General features: G+C 47.1%; 1 protein-coding gene across 1 annotated transcript in view; it reads left to right on the top strand.

Moving 5' to 3' along the window:
* The first annotated feature begins 1,085 nt into the window (after nucleotides 1-1,085).
* The window catches only part of FAM102A (family with sequence similarity 102, member A), a 31,523-nt gene continuing 18,049 nt past the window's right edge, over nucleotides 1,086-14,559 (top strand). The window contains exon 1 of the mRNA XM_010020224.1: nucleotides 1,086-1,724. Coding sequence (XP_010018526.1) covers nucleotides 1,579-1,724 — 146 coding nt within the window. The 5' untranslated portion in view covers nucleotides 1,086-1,578. The remainder of the gene's footprint in view (nucleotides 1,725-14,559) is intronic.

Genomic DNA, 14,559 nt, shown 5'->3' with positions numbered 1-14,559 from the left:
GGGTCTGGGATAGGGGCTGAGACCTGGGTGCAGTTCACTCCGTGGTTTAGAGTGCAGGGAGGCAGGCTGAGACCTGGCCACCATTCAGTGCATGGCTCAGAAAGTGAGCTGAGACCTGGCCACAGCTCAGTGCATGGCCCAGAGGTGCCAGGGAGCAGGCTGCAGCCTCTCTGCAGCCCCGTGTATGATCTGTGGAGCCAGAGGTGGGCTGAGACCTGTCCACAGCTCAGTGCACAGTCTGGGCGGCTGGAGGGCAGGCTGAGACCCAGCAGAGCTCCGTGCAGGGGCAGAGGGGGCAGGTACTGCTCAGGGTGGTGCAGAGCAGTCACCAATCTGCTGCCCGAGCAGGAGAGGGGCTTTAACCCCACACACCCCTGCAGGCAGCAGGAGCTTTGCCTGCCTTGGTTTGTAGTCATTAATTCTTCATATTGGCACGGTCTGTTTGCTGCCTGGTGTTCATAACCTCATCCCTTTGGATGCTGTTCAGCTCTTGCCTCCCTGGCTTAGGTGTTGTGTAAATATGTGATCAAATGACCATCTCCAACCCCAAAACTGACCTTCCAGGGCACAGCTTGGGGTGGACCTGGTGCTGGGGGAAGGCAGCAGACTCGGTGGGCCTGTCCGTTGGACAGCCAGATGACCTGATTTGGTTGTTCTGCTGTGTAATCTGGAGCAGACTGCTGCTTTTCTCCCCTCTGTGCTGCTTTCTCCGGTTATAAGATACAGGTCTGACACTGAGGGCTGGTTGGAAATACAGGAAAGAAACAGATTCTTGTGTTTCTTGAGATGGCTTTTGCTTAATCTTGTTAGACCGATCTTGCTGTGTAAACTGCTTCTAAAGATGATGGGTGAAAATAGAGCAGATTTTTATTAGCTGCTTTGCAAAACGAAATCGCAAGGGGATGACAACAGTGAAGCTTGCTCTAGGCAAAAAGGGGGAAGAGGATGTTGGGGCCAGGCTAATTGGGGCCATACCTCTTAAGAATGGTATGAGTCTGGACTGAATATTACCCCTCCAAACAGGTTTTAGAGGAGGAGGAGGAGCCCGAGACTGGCTGGGACTAATTTACTCATTTCCCTCCCAAAGGCTGACCCAAAGACCTGTACCAAGGAGTTGCACAAGAGGAAGAGATAGAAACTGGAAGCTCTCTGAATGTGCTGCCCACAGACTTAAGGCTTCTTTGGAGACTCAAGATGACTTCCCACAAGAGATGCTCTCTGGAGGGGTTGTGCTGAAGACAGAGCACTGCAGCCTCTAACTGGGACAGCTCCTGCTGGTCTGGAGCTGAGAGCGACTTCTCTCCTTCCCTTTTCCCTTGGAGATGTTGCAGAGATTTAATCTGACCTCTTCCTCCTCGCCTGAAGCCTGCCGTGGCGATGATCCCACAGCCAGATCCGACCACCAAAGAGAAGAGAATTGTGTGTTTGAAGCTGGGCCATCGTTGTAACTGAACTGGAATTTACTCCCTGCTTGTGCTCCCGGAACGAGTGCCCTTTCTCTGCTTGTCTGTGTGTGTTTGGAGCCGCTCCTCCCTGGTCTTGTTTGGGATTCCTGGGCTTGCCACGCTGAATTTGCCCATGGCTTTCCTGATGAAAAAGAAGAAATTCAAGTTTCAGACAAGTTTCACTCTAGAAGAGCTGACTGCTGTCCCCTTCGTCAATGGGGTTCTGTTCTGCAAAATCAGGCTGCTAGATGGAGGAGACTTTGCTAGCTTATCCACCAGGTAAGAAGCTGCTTGTACGCTTGCTTCCTGGCTGTCCTCCTTCCCCTGGTTATCCTTCACTTGAGTGCTTTAGCATATGGCTACCACTTGCCTACCCCTTGATGGGATTTTAATAGTTGTGTTGTAGGGCCCCACATGCCACATCGTTCTCACAGTACATAGCTGGAGAGCTCTGAACCTGGGTGGTGTTGGCTGATCAGAGCTGGATTGCATTCTTCAGGGACATGGGGAGGGAGCAGGAGGTTTCTCCCCTCAAAGGGACTGGGGCTTTTTTTGGATGAAATCCTATCTTCCCCCCTGTCCTTGCCCGAGTTCTCACACTCTATTTCAGACCCTGTGCTATATGGCTTTCATGCCTGACTTGAAACTCAACTCTGTAGAAAACTGTATCTACGCAAATCAGCCCATCCCAACCCTGCTTTTTCCCCCTTTGATTCTGAATTTCTCTTCTTGGTAAGAGTAGAAGTAGCTTGCTTTGCATTACAAATTGCTGTGCAAGGGAAAACTGCTGCCTGGGGTCAAAGTTGTCAGTGTTAAAGACACAGTTTTACCTCCCTGAACTGATGCCATTGCATCTCCCAAGTTTAGAGCTGTGCTGTTTTCTTTATGTGATCTGTCATATTGGGTTCCTTCTGCTGCACATCTTACTAGGTTGTTCTTCCATCAGGTATTGGCATTTCTCTCACTCCTTCAGGCAGGTCTGTCCCCCCTCCTGCTACTAATTGCTAATAAAAACTTGTTTTGTTTCCAGCTATGCACATAGATTAGCACCAGCAGTATGCAAACAGGAATTCCAGAACAGCCCAGACTTGCTTGCTTTCTGCCTCAAGATGTGAAGGAAGCCTTCAGTGGCTTTCAAAACTTGTTTTTTTGCTTTTCTGAGTGACTGCTCAGTTTTAAAGGAACAGGATTAGTTTGTGCTAGCTGTTAACTGCTTTATCCCTGAGCTAAAGCCTGGTTTGGTCTGGTTTTCCTCTTTGTGGTGCTGCAAACAGAGCTTTCTCATTTCAGGAGATGTTTTTATTGTACAAGCCTAAAACATTTGTGTCTTGCAAATTGAAGTGGTGGGGCATTGCTCAAAGCTTGGTTTTGATTCCAGAGGCACAGAGCAACCTCATCTGAAGCTGTGGGCGTGGAACACCTCCAAAAATGGACTTTGAATTAATTTCTCTTTTGAAGAAAATCTGTCAAAAGAGCTTTTCCTTACAGTGTTCTCCCCTGAGGCTAGATCCCTGCCTTTGGTGGAAGCAGCTTATCTAAGGAATTCAAACAGTATGTGAACTTGGAAAGAAATTAACCCCTCTGCTTCCTGGAGCCGTAATAAACTGAGTTGGACTGGAGGGTGTCTCGGGGAAAAGCCTGTGCTGAGAAATGTCCATCTCCTTCTCCTTGTCGTCCCTAAAAGCAGCTTCTAGGAGCCATCAGTGGGGTTTGCTGCTGCTGCCAGGGTTGGGTTGTCTGTGGGCTGGCTGGAGTTCAGCAGTTCACTCAGCACGGTGTGTTGCAGATGTGTTCCAGCACTGAAACTGTCTGTAATTCAAACCAAACACATACATTGCTCTCAACTGCCTTGATTGCTTCTAAACGCGCAAAGGGGAAGTAGGCTGTTGGGTTTGCTGCCTTTCCCCTAACCTGTCTGTACTCTAACTGAAAGCACATGGAAACCTGTTCCTGCCTGAAGAGTTACAGGTCTCAGTGGTATTGACTCATTTGACCTCTTCCAAATATTTTCCCCTGTTGCAGTTAGAGAAACTTCAGGAGGGATGAACTTCCAGGAATGGTGAGGAGACGAGTTACCGTGTGGAGAGGCTCCCAGATGATGTCTTGGCTCTGCCTTGTGCTCGTCTGGTCATTTCCATGACCTTTCTGATACTCTTTGGATCTGGGAAAGGATTAAAGAGATGCTTTGTCTATGTTGTGTTAGAAGTCTCTACATTATTTAGGACCTGTGATTGTTTCTCTGAAATCAATCATTTCCAGAAACGATTGTGTTTGAGGTTGTGTAATGCCTTTCAGGTCAGATTTTTTTTAGGTTATTTACAATAGTGCAGGTCTGTGGTGAGAGGTGGGGATCTGATACATTCAATATGTTGCTGGGAGGCACCAGGTTGATTTGACCTGTGGACAGGTAAGTGGGAGGCTGTGTACTGCCAGCTCCTGTGAGCCCTTCCCAGTCCCAAGTCCACTGCAGCTTGGGTTGCACATACCTGCTGCAGCCGCGTGCTGTGGGGCAGGACTCTGAGCTGCTTACACCTCCTCTGCCCAGGCTGGGACAAAGCAGCCTGGCTACAGGAGAACCTGCCTGAAATGCATTAAGACTTAACGCTCTTAAGAATTTGAGGCACTCTGGAAAAGGTCCAGGTCCTCTCAGCACATTCAGCTTTGGGGTTTTCTGGTTTGGTTCCCTTTTTTCTTGCAGGCTGGGTACCCTTTTTGCCCTCACTTGCTGTGTTCAGGCCTTGCATTAAACCATTGGTATTTTAGTGACTGAAGCTGCAGCTGTAAATAACCTTTTGCTTGTCCTTTTCCCTCTCTTTGTAAAGTCTCCTTACGCTCAAGTGGGGCTTCTTGGGATAAGACCTGATTCAGTTTACAGTACTCTGTGTGAAAAGCAGCTATTGTCTGTGATTTTATCACCCTGCTGTTGGATTACAGAAGTTGGTCTCCTGAAAATGCATCTGAGCCAGGTATAGGCCAGGCAGGTGCTGTATTTTCCCAATATATTCCTTGAATAACATTAATCTAGATACTGAAATAGCACAACCAACCGCCAGTGAATTCAGTTGCCTCCCAAGTAGCTTTAAAAATAGCAGGCATGGAGCAGCAGGGATGTATTCATGGCAACCGTTTTTGTGAAGCAGATGGGCTGCTTCGTGTTGGACCAGTTTGAAGCTTTTTTGGGTGGGGGGTGTGTGTGTCTTTTGTTCCTAGAGAGATGTTATGAGAAGCTCACCGGGAGGCTTCAGATCCATGGCTCAGTGCAGGCAGGATCCTGGATATCCAAATAAGAGCCTAAAGCTACAGGCTGTTGTAGTACGTACATGTACATCTTTGGGTATAACAGAAGAGGAAGACTTGATTAACTTCCCTCCCCTTCTGCTCATGGTGTCAGATAATGCTGAGTGACAGCCAGGTGCTCTTTACCTCAGCACTGATTGATTTCTGGCTGCGTGCTGGCAGCGAGCGCTGCTGGTGCGTGATGTGAAGGCAGTGGAAAGCCAGGTGTTATCCACAGACTCCTGACACTTCATCCTACATTGTTCTGTTATTGTGCCAACAGCTTCACTCTGGTATTCCTGGATTTGAAGGAAGGGATTGTACTCTGAAAGCCCCTGGCTGGCTGGAGAGGAAAGACTGTTTCGCATGAGTTGAGTGACTTTAAGGGCATTTCCCACCTTCCTCATTCTTCTAAAGGCACCTCAGACTGTATTTCCGTTGGGACCGTGCTTTTCCCAGTGCATGTGGCATTTCATCTTGGTTTTCTCATCCTGGCACTCCTGTACCAGTCTGAACCAAAGAATTAGCTTGTCTCCTGCAGCCTAGCAGCTGTGTGCATGCAGGCTCGACCTGGGAAGGGCTGACCCTCTTAGGGTGGTCTAGCCTTGAAGTATTTGGGTGCTGGAGCCTAAACAGAATATTCTAAGCCTTCACATTTTTAATTAAGTGTGAAAGACCACTTCCTGCACTGCCTTTTTCCTTTTTATTGGTGTCAAGCTGCATCCAGAGAGCCAAAGGAAATGCTGGTATTTGGGGAGGCACCTCACACTGATAGCTCCTTGTGACTGAGGTCAGCTTTTGCGTAAGTGTGGCTTTTTAGGTGCAGACCTAAAGCTACTTGCTTTCCTCTGCTGGCAGGATGCAAAGCATCATTGCTGGTATACACAACTGTTTCATTTCTGTAGGACGTAAATAAAAGGGGAGAAGCATTGCCCTGCTAACACACAGCTGGTGATTCAGGAACCTTTGTGGAGAGAGGTGCAAGCCATACCACCTCCAAACTGTGGCTCTCTGGTGAGAGTTAGAAATCAGCTAATTCACTGCCTTTACATAAATAGTCACTGTGTCAGGTGTTACAGGATCCTTCAGGTTCACCATGGTTGTCTCTTTCAGACTGGAAAATCGTGAACTGTTTGGTTAATCGGAGACTAAAGGACTGATTCAGCCCAGTTGCGATCTAAATCTTCACCACCATCTGCCTTAAAACAAAGGTTAGGTAACTAAATAGTTTCTTCTAGAGTCAGCATCCCCAAGAGGGAAGAAAACTAGCTGTAGTGAAAGGAGAGGATTGCTGGCTGAATTCTGTCTTGGTTTGAGTGGGATTGCCAGAGGAAGAAATGGATGTGGCTCTAACCATCCTCCCAGTTCCATATTTTAGGACATCATGTGCTTAGCTCTATCCTCTGCTAGAGCACTTGGCGTGATAACATATTTTAAAAATGCTTTTGTTGCAAATGTGTCTGAAAACATAGACTTTCCCTATGTATACATCTATTCTTAATAAACAGATCAAGAGAGTGAGTTTTAATGATCTGGAGCAGCTTCACGTGCCAACATCCTTCTTTCCTGGCTGCAGCCGCAGGAGTGGGCTGGGGGTGGTAATGGAGAAGGCGTTTGAATGCAGCTTCTGAAACAATGTGCAGTAAAACATGACCTATTTCCAGATAATATTAAGGCATAGGATCTGCACTGCCTGCATTCAGAGCCAAATATAGAGAAACTAGACAGCAAAAATGAGAAAAGGGGTTTCATCCCAGCAGTGTAGCTGAACACAGGTGACAGGCATGAGAGCAGAAGCAGTGGATGAGGTTTAACCTCTGGCAAGTTGGAAAAAGTGCAGAAGTGATACAGCACTGCAGGGTCCTCAGCACAATCTTAAGCTGCACTTTGAGTGTGCAGAGCATTTCTGTTGCCTCTTCTGCTGCTTCACCTGCAGGGTCCGAGCGCAGCAGCTTTGGGCTGGGTTGATTTGCTTTGTGCCAGACTTGCCTCTTCCTGTCACCGGTCACTGTGTCGGAGCCTGTCACAAGACAGGCTGAATTACATTAAAACTTTCCTGCCATGGGGGCTGCATCCTGTTGAGTGAAACACAGTCTCTGTTCATGCTCTGATTCCTCTTCTGCCTGCTGCTGCTCAGGCAGGGGCTGCTTTGTTGACCAGCAGCTGTAATGTAAAGCCCTGTAACCGATAGGCTGTGTGTACAGCATCAGTAGATATGTTTGGATACAGCCAGCTTTCAAACTTCCCCTTTCATCCCTGATTCTCTTAGCAACAGCCTTATTTGTGTGACATAAGCAGCCCTTGGCTCGAAAGATGACTTGTTAGAAATTAATGTTTTATGTGGTCCACTTGGTTTGCAGGGTGGCGATACCACCAGCTAGGAGAGGGTACGGCGCCCCCCCCCCCCCTTTAAGATGTGTTTCTTTCTGAAGTACAGGAGAAAACCTAAATGGCTTCCAGTCTGTTTGTTCTTTGTGCTCTTGAGCTGCCATCAGTGTTGACTGTAGCTTTGTAGCTGTATTTCTGAGGAATTCATGCATGCCTCTGGGAGCCTGTGGTCTCACTGCACAGTGGTTGGTATTTTAATAGGCTGTAAGTTGCCAATGGCAAGTTGTTCTGGTACCAGTTTCTGGAGAAATAAGGTAGGTACAGATTTATTTCTTATTTTACTGCAGGAAGCTACATCTGGTAGTGTGGAAAGAACCCTCAGATCAGAAACCTCCCTCACATCAGGGCAAGCCTGATGGAGTAGCATTGTGTGCTCTTGTAGCATCCACCTGCGCTTGGCTCTGTTGGGTTTCATCTGTGCAAGGACAGACGGATGTGGCTCTGTATGAGGCCTCCCTTTTTCAAACAGGATATGTTCTGCATCCTCTATGGGCTGCCAGCTCTGCTCTCGAATGGCTTAGGAATTATTTTATAGCTGTGACTTGTATAATAAACCAGAAGCCTTTAGGAGTGTCCAGGACCAACATTTGGATCTGCTTGTTTCTTCTGTACCAGTAATCCGTGCTGTAAAGGTGATGATTTCAGGTGTTATTTCAGGTAGCTGATGTGTTACCCTACCTCAGAACCAGCTGCTGACCCTGCAGGATGAGAGGCTTTGTCTTTTCTTGCAGTTTATTCATATTATGCCAAATGCGCTTGCTGGGAGACACACTATACATTGCTATTGCGCCTCTGGACTTGGCATCAGGATCTCTCTGGTACCATACAGTGGGACTCAGCCTGCGTTTGAAAGGCACTTCCCACTAGACAAACACTTGTGCCTGTGTTCACTGCATGAACAGCCTTCTTGTTTGGGGTATTTTTAATCTGATGAGCAAGAAAGAGAATTGTTCTACATGATTCTAAATTGCTGGTCTTCATGGATGTCATTTTCACGTGCTTCTCCCATCGGTAAGGCTGAGATGAGGAAAAGAGTGAGGAAATGGGATGGGGTTATGGGGATGAGGAAGCACATGGAGACTAGAGAATTGGGAGGAGGCAAGTATGGAAGAGACAGGATGTTCTAGATAAGCAATAGCATATACAGGCTGTATAATGGATGCTTTCCCTGCGGATAGAAAGTAGCTGAGCTGGCAAGAGAGCAGGATTATGCCTTTCCTTTGGCTGAATTTATCACAGTTCATTGGTGAGAGGAGGCCTTGAAGGAGGTCCCATGTTGTAGTAGGAGATGGGACTGAAGCTAAAAATACTTTTACTGTCATGTGCTATATTCTGAACAAGAAATGAGCCCTGTCTGTTCAGCCTGAGAGCACTGAATATGCTTACATGGGAGGGAGGAAGAGAGTATATAGCTTTACTGTCCTGGAAGGGCTGGAAAGCTGCAGCAGTAATTATCAGTGCAGCTTTAGAGACCTACAGAAACCATCACCCTGCATGTGGCTGGTGATGATTTCAAAGCCTGAAATGTGCTCTTTGAAATAGAAAGAGCTTTCTGTCATTAGTTGTTTTGGGATTGCCACTTTCTAGAGCTCAGTGTTTGCCTCAGCAAAGTGAGTCCTTTCTCTTGCTCTCCCATCTACCCAATGCAGAAAATTAAATTAAAGATCTTGTTTAGTGCCTTTGAGAAATTACCAAGCTCCAGTCTGGCTTTGCAATGGAAAAGCAGATCAAGGAACCCAATAGGAAACCCCTATTGGAAAGGGATATGGCCTCAGGGTTTCAATGTGGGCTGGTCTCATACCTCCATTTTGCTTCCAGAATAAACCTTTGTATGAAATGACTGTGGCAAGATGTTTCCTGATGGATATTGGGTTAATGATCAACAGAGTCTCCCTCAGCCAGCTGCGCATGAAGGACTGGTCAACACATGCCTACCTGTGCTCCTGCCTACTGCTGGAGTCTCCATTCCTCCTGAGATGCAAGTTGTGAGTGTGAGGGGTAGGAAATGGGGAGGAGTGAACCCTGCTGGAGGTTTCCGACTGCCGCCTTCTCTGTCCAGTCACTTTAGTTTCCAGTCCTTAAAGGATAATATTGCTCATCCAAATGAAGATGGATGTGGCCAGGAGTGCGAGAAGGAAAAGCTTGACTGGAAAAACTGAGAATTTTTTCCTTGGCCTTGTATCAGACTCTTTCAGGCTTTATCCATGCTTGAAACAGCAAAGGCGAGGTTGGGTTTCAGTGGGGTTTTGTTCACATGTTGGGGAGAAGGCTGACAGCTTGGTTGTCTTTCCATGGTGTTTTTCAGTTCTCTTGCTAGCTCCTGTTCCTCCCATCATCGCCCAGGCTGTGCCTGCGTGCACAGAATGAGGGAGGAATGATGGATATTTATAATTCAGCAATCTTTCCACATGTCTTGATGCCCCATTGCCCTGGAACAGAGCGGTAGCAGTCGCACTGTGAGGCAGACTTGCTGCACCAGGTCAGCTCCAGCTAGTGCTGTGTCCTGCTTCCAGGCTAAGCAGTAAGGGCTGTTCAGAGGCAGTCCGCTTGCCTCCCTTACAGATTCATTATGCAGTAACCCCTCTGTAGGAAAGCTCTTTTCCTGGCTTCTGCCAGAGGCCTCTTACGGTTTCTCTCATTCTTCGGGAACACCAGGCAATTGCATCTGCATAAATGTTGAATTCCTTTCAAGTGCAGTGCTGCACATCTTACACCTTCAGTAGCCTGCAGTGCTCCTTGCCACAGGGGAAGCTGTGATGTGGAGGAGTGTGTTTCCTATAGCTGTTTTCCACATTTGCTGCCTTTCTGCTCTGAAAACCCCTTTGCTGCTGTACAGGGACTGGCTGATCATGCTCTGTTTGGCCATGGCTCTCTTTCAAGTCCATTTCTGATGTAGGTTTACAGCAATGGCTTTTCCTGCTTTCCATTGAAGTCTGTCTGCTCTTTCAAAACAAATCTGCACGTTGTCTTCCCTCCAGAAGTGCTGCATACGCATCTCCAACATCATTGGCTCTCAGTAGGGGACAATCAAGAGAATGTGTCTGAATACAGCTCGTAGTGACAGCCACAGAGGAGGTAAAAAACTCTCCTCACAAACCTGCTCCTGGCAGCAGAGCAGTGGGAGCCTAACATCTCTCAGCGGGTGCTAACATCTTTCAGGGGCTTAACCAGCACCGACGGCCGCCACAAAATGTGGAGCTCTCCCATACTGTGCTTTTAACCAAGATGTAATCTATGAAAGTACCTTTCTCTGATTAGGACAGGTTGCATCACGAGATACTGGTGTGTCTTGGAGAATTGCGTTTGTCTGAGGAGCAAAAGCAGCTCTGACTGCTGCGTCTCAGACCCCTTTCTCTCCCCTCCTGCTGGCTCTGGTGTAACACCGGCTCTGCCACACTGCAGCACCGGGGCAGAAGGGGAGGGAGATGTGGGACAGGCAGGGTTTAGAAACCCCAGCACATCACCACCAGCACAGTGATGAGTCAAGGGGCAGCAGCTTTACTCAGCAGCCTCTTCTAATTTGCAAACCTCTTCTGCTGAGTGGCCTTTTTGCTGATAAACCCCAACAGGGATAGATATCGATGGAGGGTCAGGGAGGACGTGTCTGTAGCTTGTCCTTAAAACCAGTGACCTGGTTTGCACTGCTCAACAGTGCCTTTTTAAGGGAACCATCATAAAGCACCTGTGTTCATTATGGGATGAAAAAGCTGCTGTCAACATATAAAGGGCTTCCTCCTGGACTGTTGTATCGGTTTTGACTCCATGTATACTGTACAGAAGTGACTCATAGCTGAACATGTCTGAGCATGGCAGGGTGGTAGTTACCTCTTGGGTAACTAAACCTCCTTTTAGCACGAGGGTTGACTTCAGGTAGCTTATTTACTGAAGGGCTCTTCAACATACTCGAGCCAAATTGCAGTGATGTTACATCACATAGTATTAATGAAATTATTCCAGAAATGAACTTGGCCTCGTGTGCAGGTTAATTTGCACTATAAAGACTTCTCTAGTACAGCTCTGTTGCCAAACTCTCCTCATTGAAACAGGGTTTATATTGGCAAAAAATGTCACTTAACTACCCTGGCATTAATATGTCTTCATGTGCCATAAATCTGCCTTAGAGGCAAAAAGATTTGTCTCTGTGTACATCACTTGTGCTAGGGGTGCTGTTCCTAGTCTTGTGTTGATTCCCCTCAGGCTTCTTATTTTCCAGATATACCATCCCAGGTATTGAGTTGACCATGTCTTGATTCTTCTCATCCTGAGGGGCATGTGTGCATTTTCTTGTTTTGAAAGCTAGGGTTTCTTAAGAGCATCTTGTTTACAAACACAGCTTTCTTGCATCATGGAGTTGGAGCTGTGTCTTGCAGCCATGTGGTAGGGATATTGTCAGACCTCTCCTCGGTGAAGTTGATGTTGCTATCTTTCTTCTAGGGGTTTAAATTTAGTTGGCAAAAGGCAAATCTGGAGTCTCTCAGATGCCAGCTAACACTTAAGGGATGAAGGAAGCTTATAAATACATCAGTAACGGCTGATCAGTGACTCTTCATTTCACATCTACAGTCTGCCAGAAGTGCAAAGGCTTTCTCAGTGTGATAGAGACACGTATTGACTCTGAAATATGGTGGGTTAATCCACTTTAATCTTGAAGCATCTGCACAGAATAAACCTTGGAGGTTTTCTGAAGTGTTTGGGACCTTCTGAAGCTTTAGTTCCTATGTTAGAACCACAGGGGAAGTTTGAACTGTGAGTTGTCCAATGGGTGAACAGGCCCTGGGAGTCAGGGGCTTTTCTTTCCCTCTTAACTTGTGTTTTTTACTGTGCTATTGACTTGTTAATGAGCCTGAACATCCCCTCCCTCTGTGCCCTCCCTCCCTCAGTAATGTGGAGGTCTTTCAGCTTGCCTTGCTCATCCCCTGTAACTGCAGCTGACTTGGCTGGAGCCATAGGTAAGAGCCGTTGAGTTAAGTTGTCTCCATGCCTGTTTTATGCATACAGCACATCTGATAGTTCAGTTGTGGAAAATCAGATCTGAAAGGGGTTTATAGCCAGAATTAGACAAGTTCTTCATTGTGGTAAATGCCCCATCCCTGTCAGTGCTCAAGGCCAGGCTGGACAGAGCCTTGGGTGACATGGTCTAGTGCGAGGTGTCCTTGTCCATGGCAGGGGGTTGGAACTAGATAATCTTAAGGTCCTTTCCAGCCCACACTGTTGTATGATGCTATGAACTGCAAGGTCTTCTGCAGCACAGAGCAATCATGGGAACAAGAGGAACACCACATCTGCAACCACGGGAGCAAAGGAAGAGCACATCTGAGACAGGCTGGAGAATGCAACACCAGTGTCCAGCAACCCGAGTGCAGGAGCTGGCGGATGACCTGGGGACATCTGCACTGCAGAACGGGGCTTGTTCCTTCTGCAACTGAAATCCTTGTGAAGTGCCTCGTAACAGGAAGGCCCCGGTGGTGGGCTCGGCAGCCTGGCACTTGCTTTGCTCTTGGCTAATGCAGCTCCAACGTAGTCTCTGGGAACAATAGAGGTAGGAGTTGGTGTGGTGACTCAGTGCATGATCGGAGTTCAAAAAAAGCAAATGCGTCTTTCAGTGTTCAATGTGCACGTTATTACAAACTCGTATTGCAGCAACTGAGTCATCTACCCAGTTATTCCTTTCTTTACACTTAAGGAGCTTGGTAGTTCTTTGCTTGTGATGGTTTTGCTCCTGGCACACATCCCTGGCCTCTGACCAAAAAGAGCTTGTGCTCTGTAGATGTGGCAAGAAGTCCTTGGATATGTGCTGCTTCGGGTTGGTCTGCCTTCAGCACAGTGTGTAACAGTAGATGGATTGCACAGCACTTACTGTTACAGTCCCTTCTTGTCCTTGTTTTCCTCATGTCCAGCTTTTCTTCTCTGCTTTGAGATGACAGAGTGTGAATTAGAAATCTCTCAAAGCAACCTGGCTCTGCTGGGCACGTCCTGTCTGTAAAGAGCCACATACACGTCCCTGGCTGCTCCACAGCTGAGCCTGTTAGAATTATTTCCCCTTGACTTCTCCCTGCTCCACCCTTCCAAAACTCATCTGACTTGTTCTATAGCTTAAGTTTTAAAGGGTCACTTTTCTGGGACATTTTTTCTCCATTTGGCACAGTTTTTATTTCATTATGCAACTTCTGCTGCAGCATTCTCTGGTCAGCTGCATGTTGGTGTTTAATCACTTCCATTGCTGCTTATAGTATGTTTTTAACATAGTTCATGTTAGGAGGAGCTGAAAGGCTTTAAGAGTTAGATACAAGGAATGGTTAGAAATATATATATTAAAATAACACTCAGTGTTAGGTTTTGGAAGCCCTGGATGTACTGGAGAGCGTGGCTATGCTGGAATACACGGGATGGACTGCACTGGAAAGCTCTTTCCTATGGGACATTGTGCATGAGGTGCAGGATCTCATGTCTGTCACTTACCAAAGACACATGTGTGGATGCACGTGACTGGAGTCCAGGCATAACGGCATTACTGCCTTTCAGAGGAGCTGTTAATACACAACTAGGAATGCTGATGCTGGAGGCTTTTCTACTGGTGATTGACTGACTGCCATCCCCATTCTCCAGCAGGTATTATCCTTCCCTGGCTTGTACTGGTGGGCCTTGATCAAGATTGATCACCACCTTGGAGGGAACTGTAACACACAGTTCAAAAGCTGTGCTTCTATAGAAACAGGCTGCTTCTGGAAATCAGGTTAAAGCCATCAAAAGTCAATTGCTTGCCTGCTAGATACCAGCTTATTCCTAAGGAGGATTTCTAAATCATTCTGTGTATCCTGGTTTTGTTTCACGCTTGCCTGGTTGGTTTTGCTCCAGTTCTTTTACCTTTCACATACTTGGTGCTGTGTCATCACCCCTTGTCCCCCAGTGAAACACTCTCCATTGCTCCTTACCTTGGTTTCTCAGCTGTGCCTGAAGTTTCTTCCATTGGCTTTTCTTTCCTGTACAGTTGCTATTAGTGCTTTTTCCTGTGTTTGTCTCTTCTCCACTGAAATAGGTATTGTGCAGGCTGTGCTACTAGCTGCCTAAGTGGAATCTACCTTCCTGAGCTGACTTTTCCCCCTACCTCTTCAGCTGCCAGCAAACAGCAGGAGTGGATGTATGTCCATCTCCTGGTGTAAGGCAGAACTGAACAAGCGTGGTGAAGCCCTCCAGAAGTGCTGGAGCTTGCCTTTTACCACCCAAAAAACACTGTGAATGCTTCATTCTAAAAACGTTTGTGTTCAGATGTGGCATTTAGGGAGCCCATATGGATCTCCCTACTGGTGTGAATGGAGAACTAACATAATAGGTGTACAGTGATGCCAAGAGGGAGATGTGGGTAAGTGTCTTTCTCCGCCATGGGCTTTTAGAATGAGTTTGCTGGGAATTTAGAAGTTCAACTGTGAGTAGGTGGTAGATGTGATGACCT

This window comes from Nestor notabilis, unplaced genomic scaffold (assembly GCF_000696875.1).
Source record: "Nestor notabilis isolate BGI_N333 unplaced genomic scaffold, ASM69687v1 scaffold30868, whole genome shotgun sequence".
NCBI classification, from domain to species: domain Eukaryota; kingdom Metazoa; phylum Chordata; class Aves; order Psittaciformes; family Psittacidae; genus Nestor; species Nestor notabilis.
The sequence above is the reverse complement of the archived record's forward strand: the minus strand, read 5'-3'. Positions and strand labels throughout refer to the sequence as shown.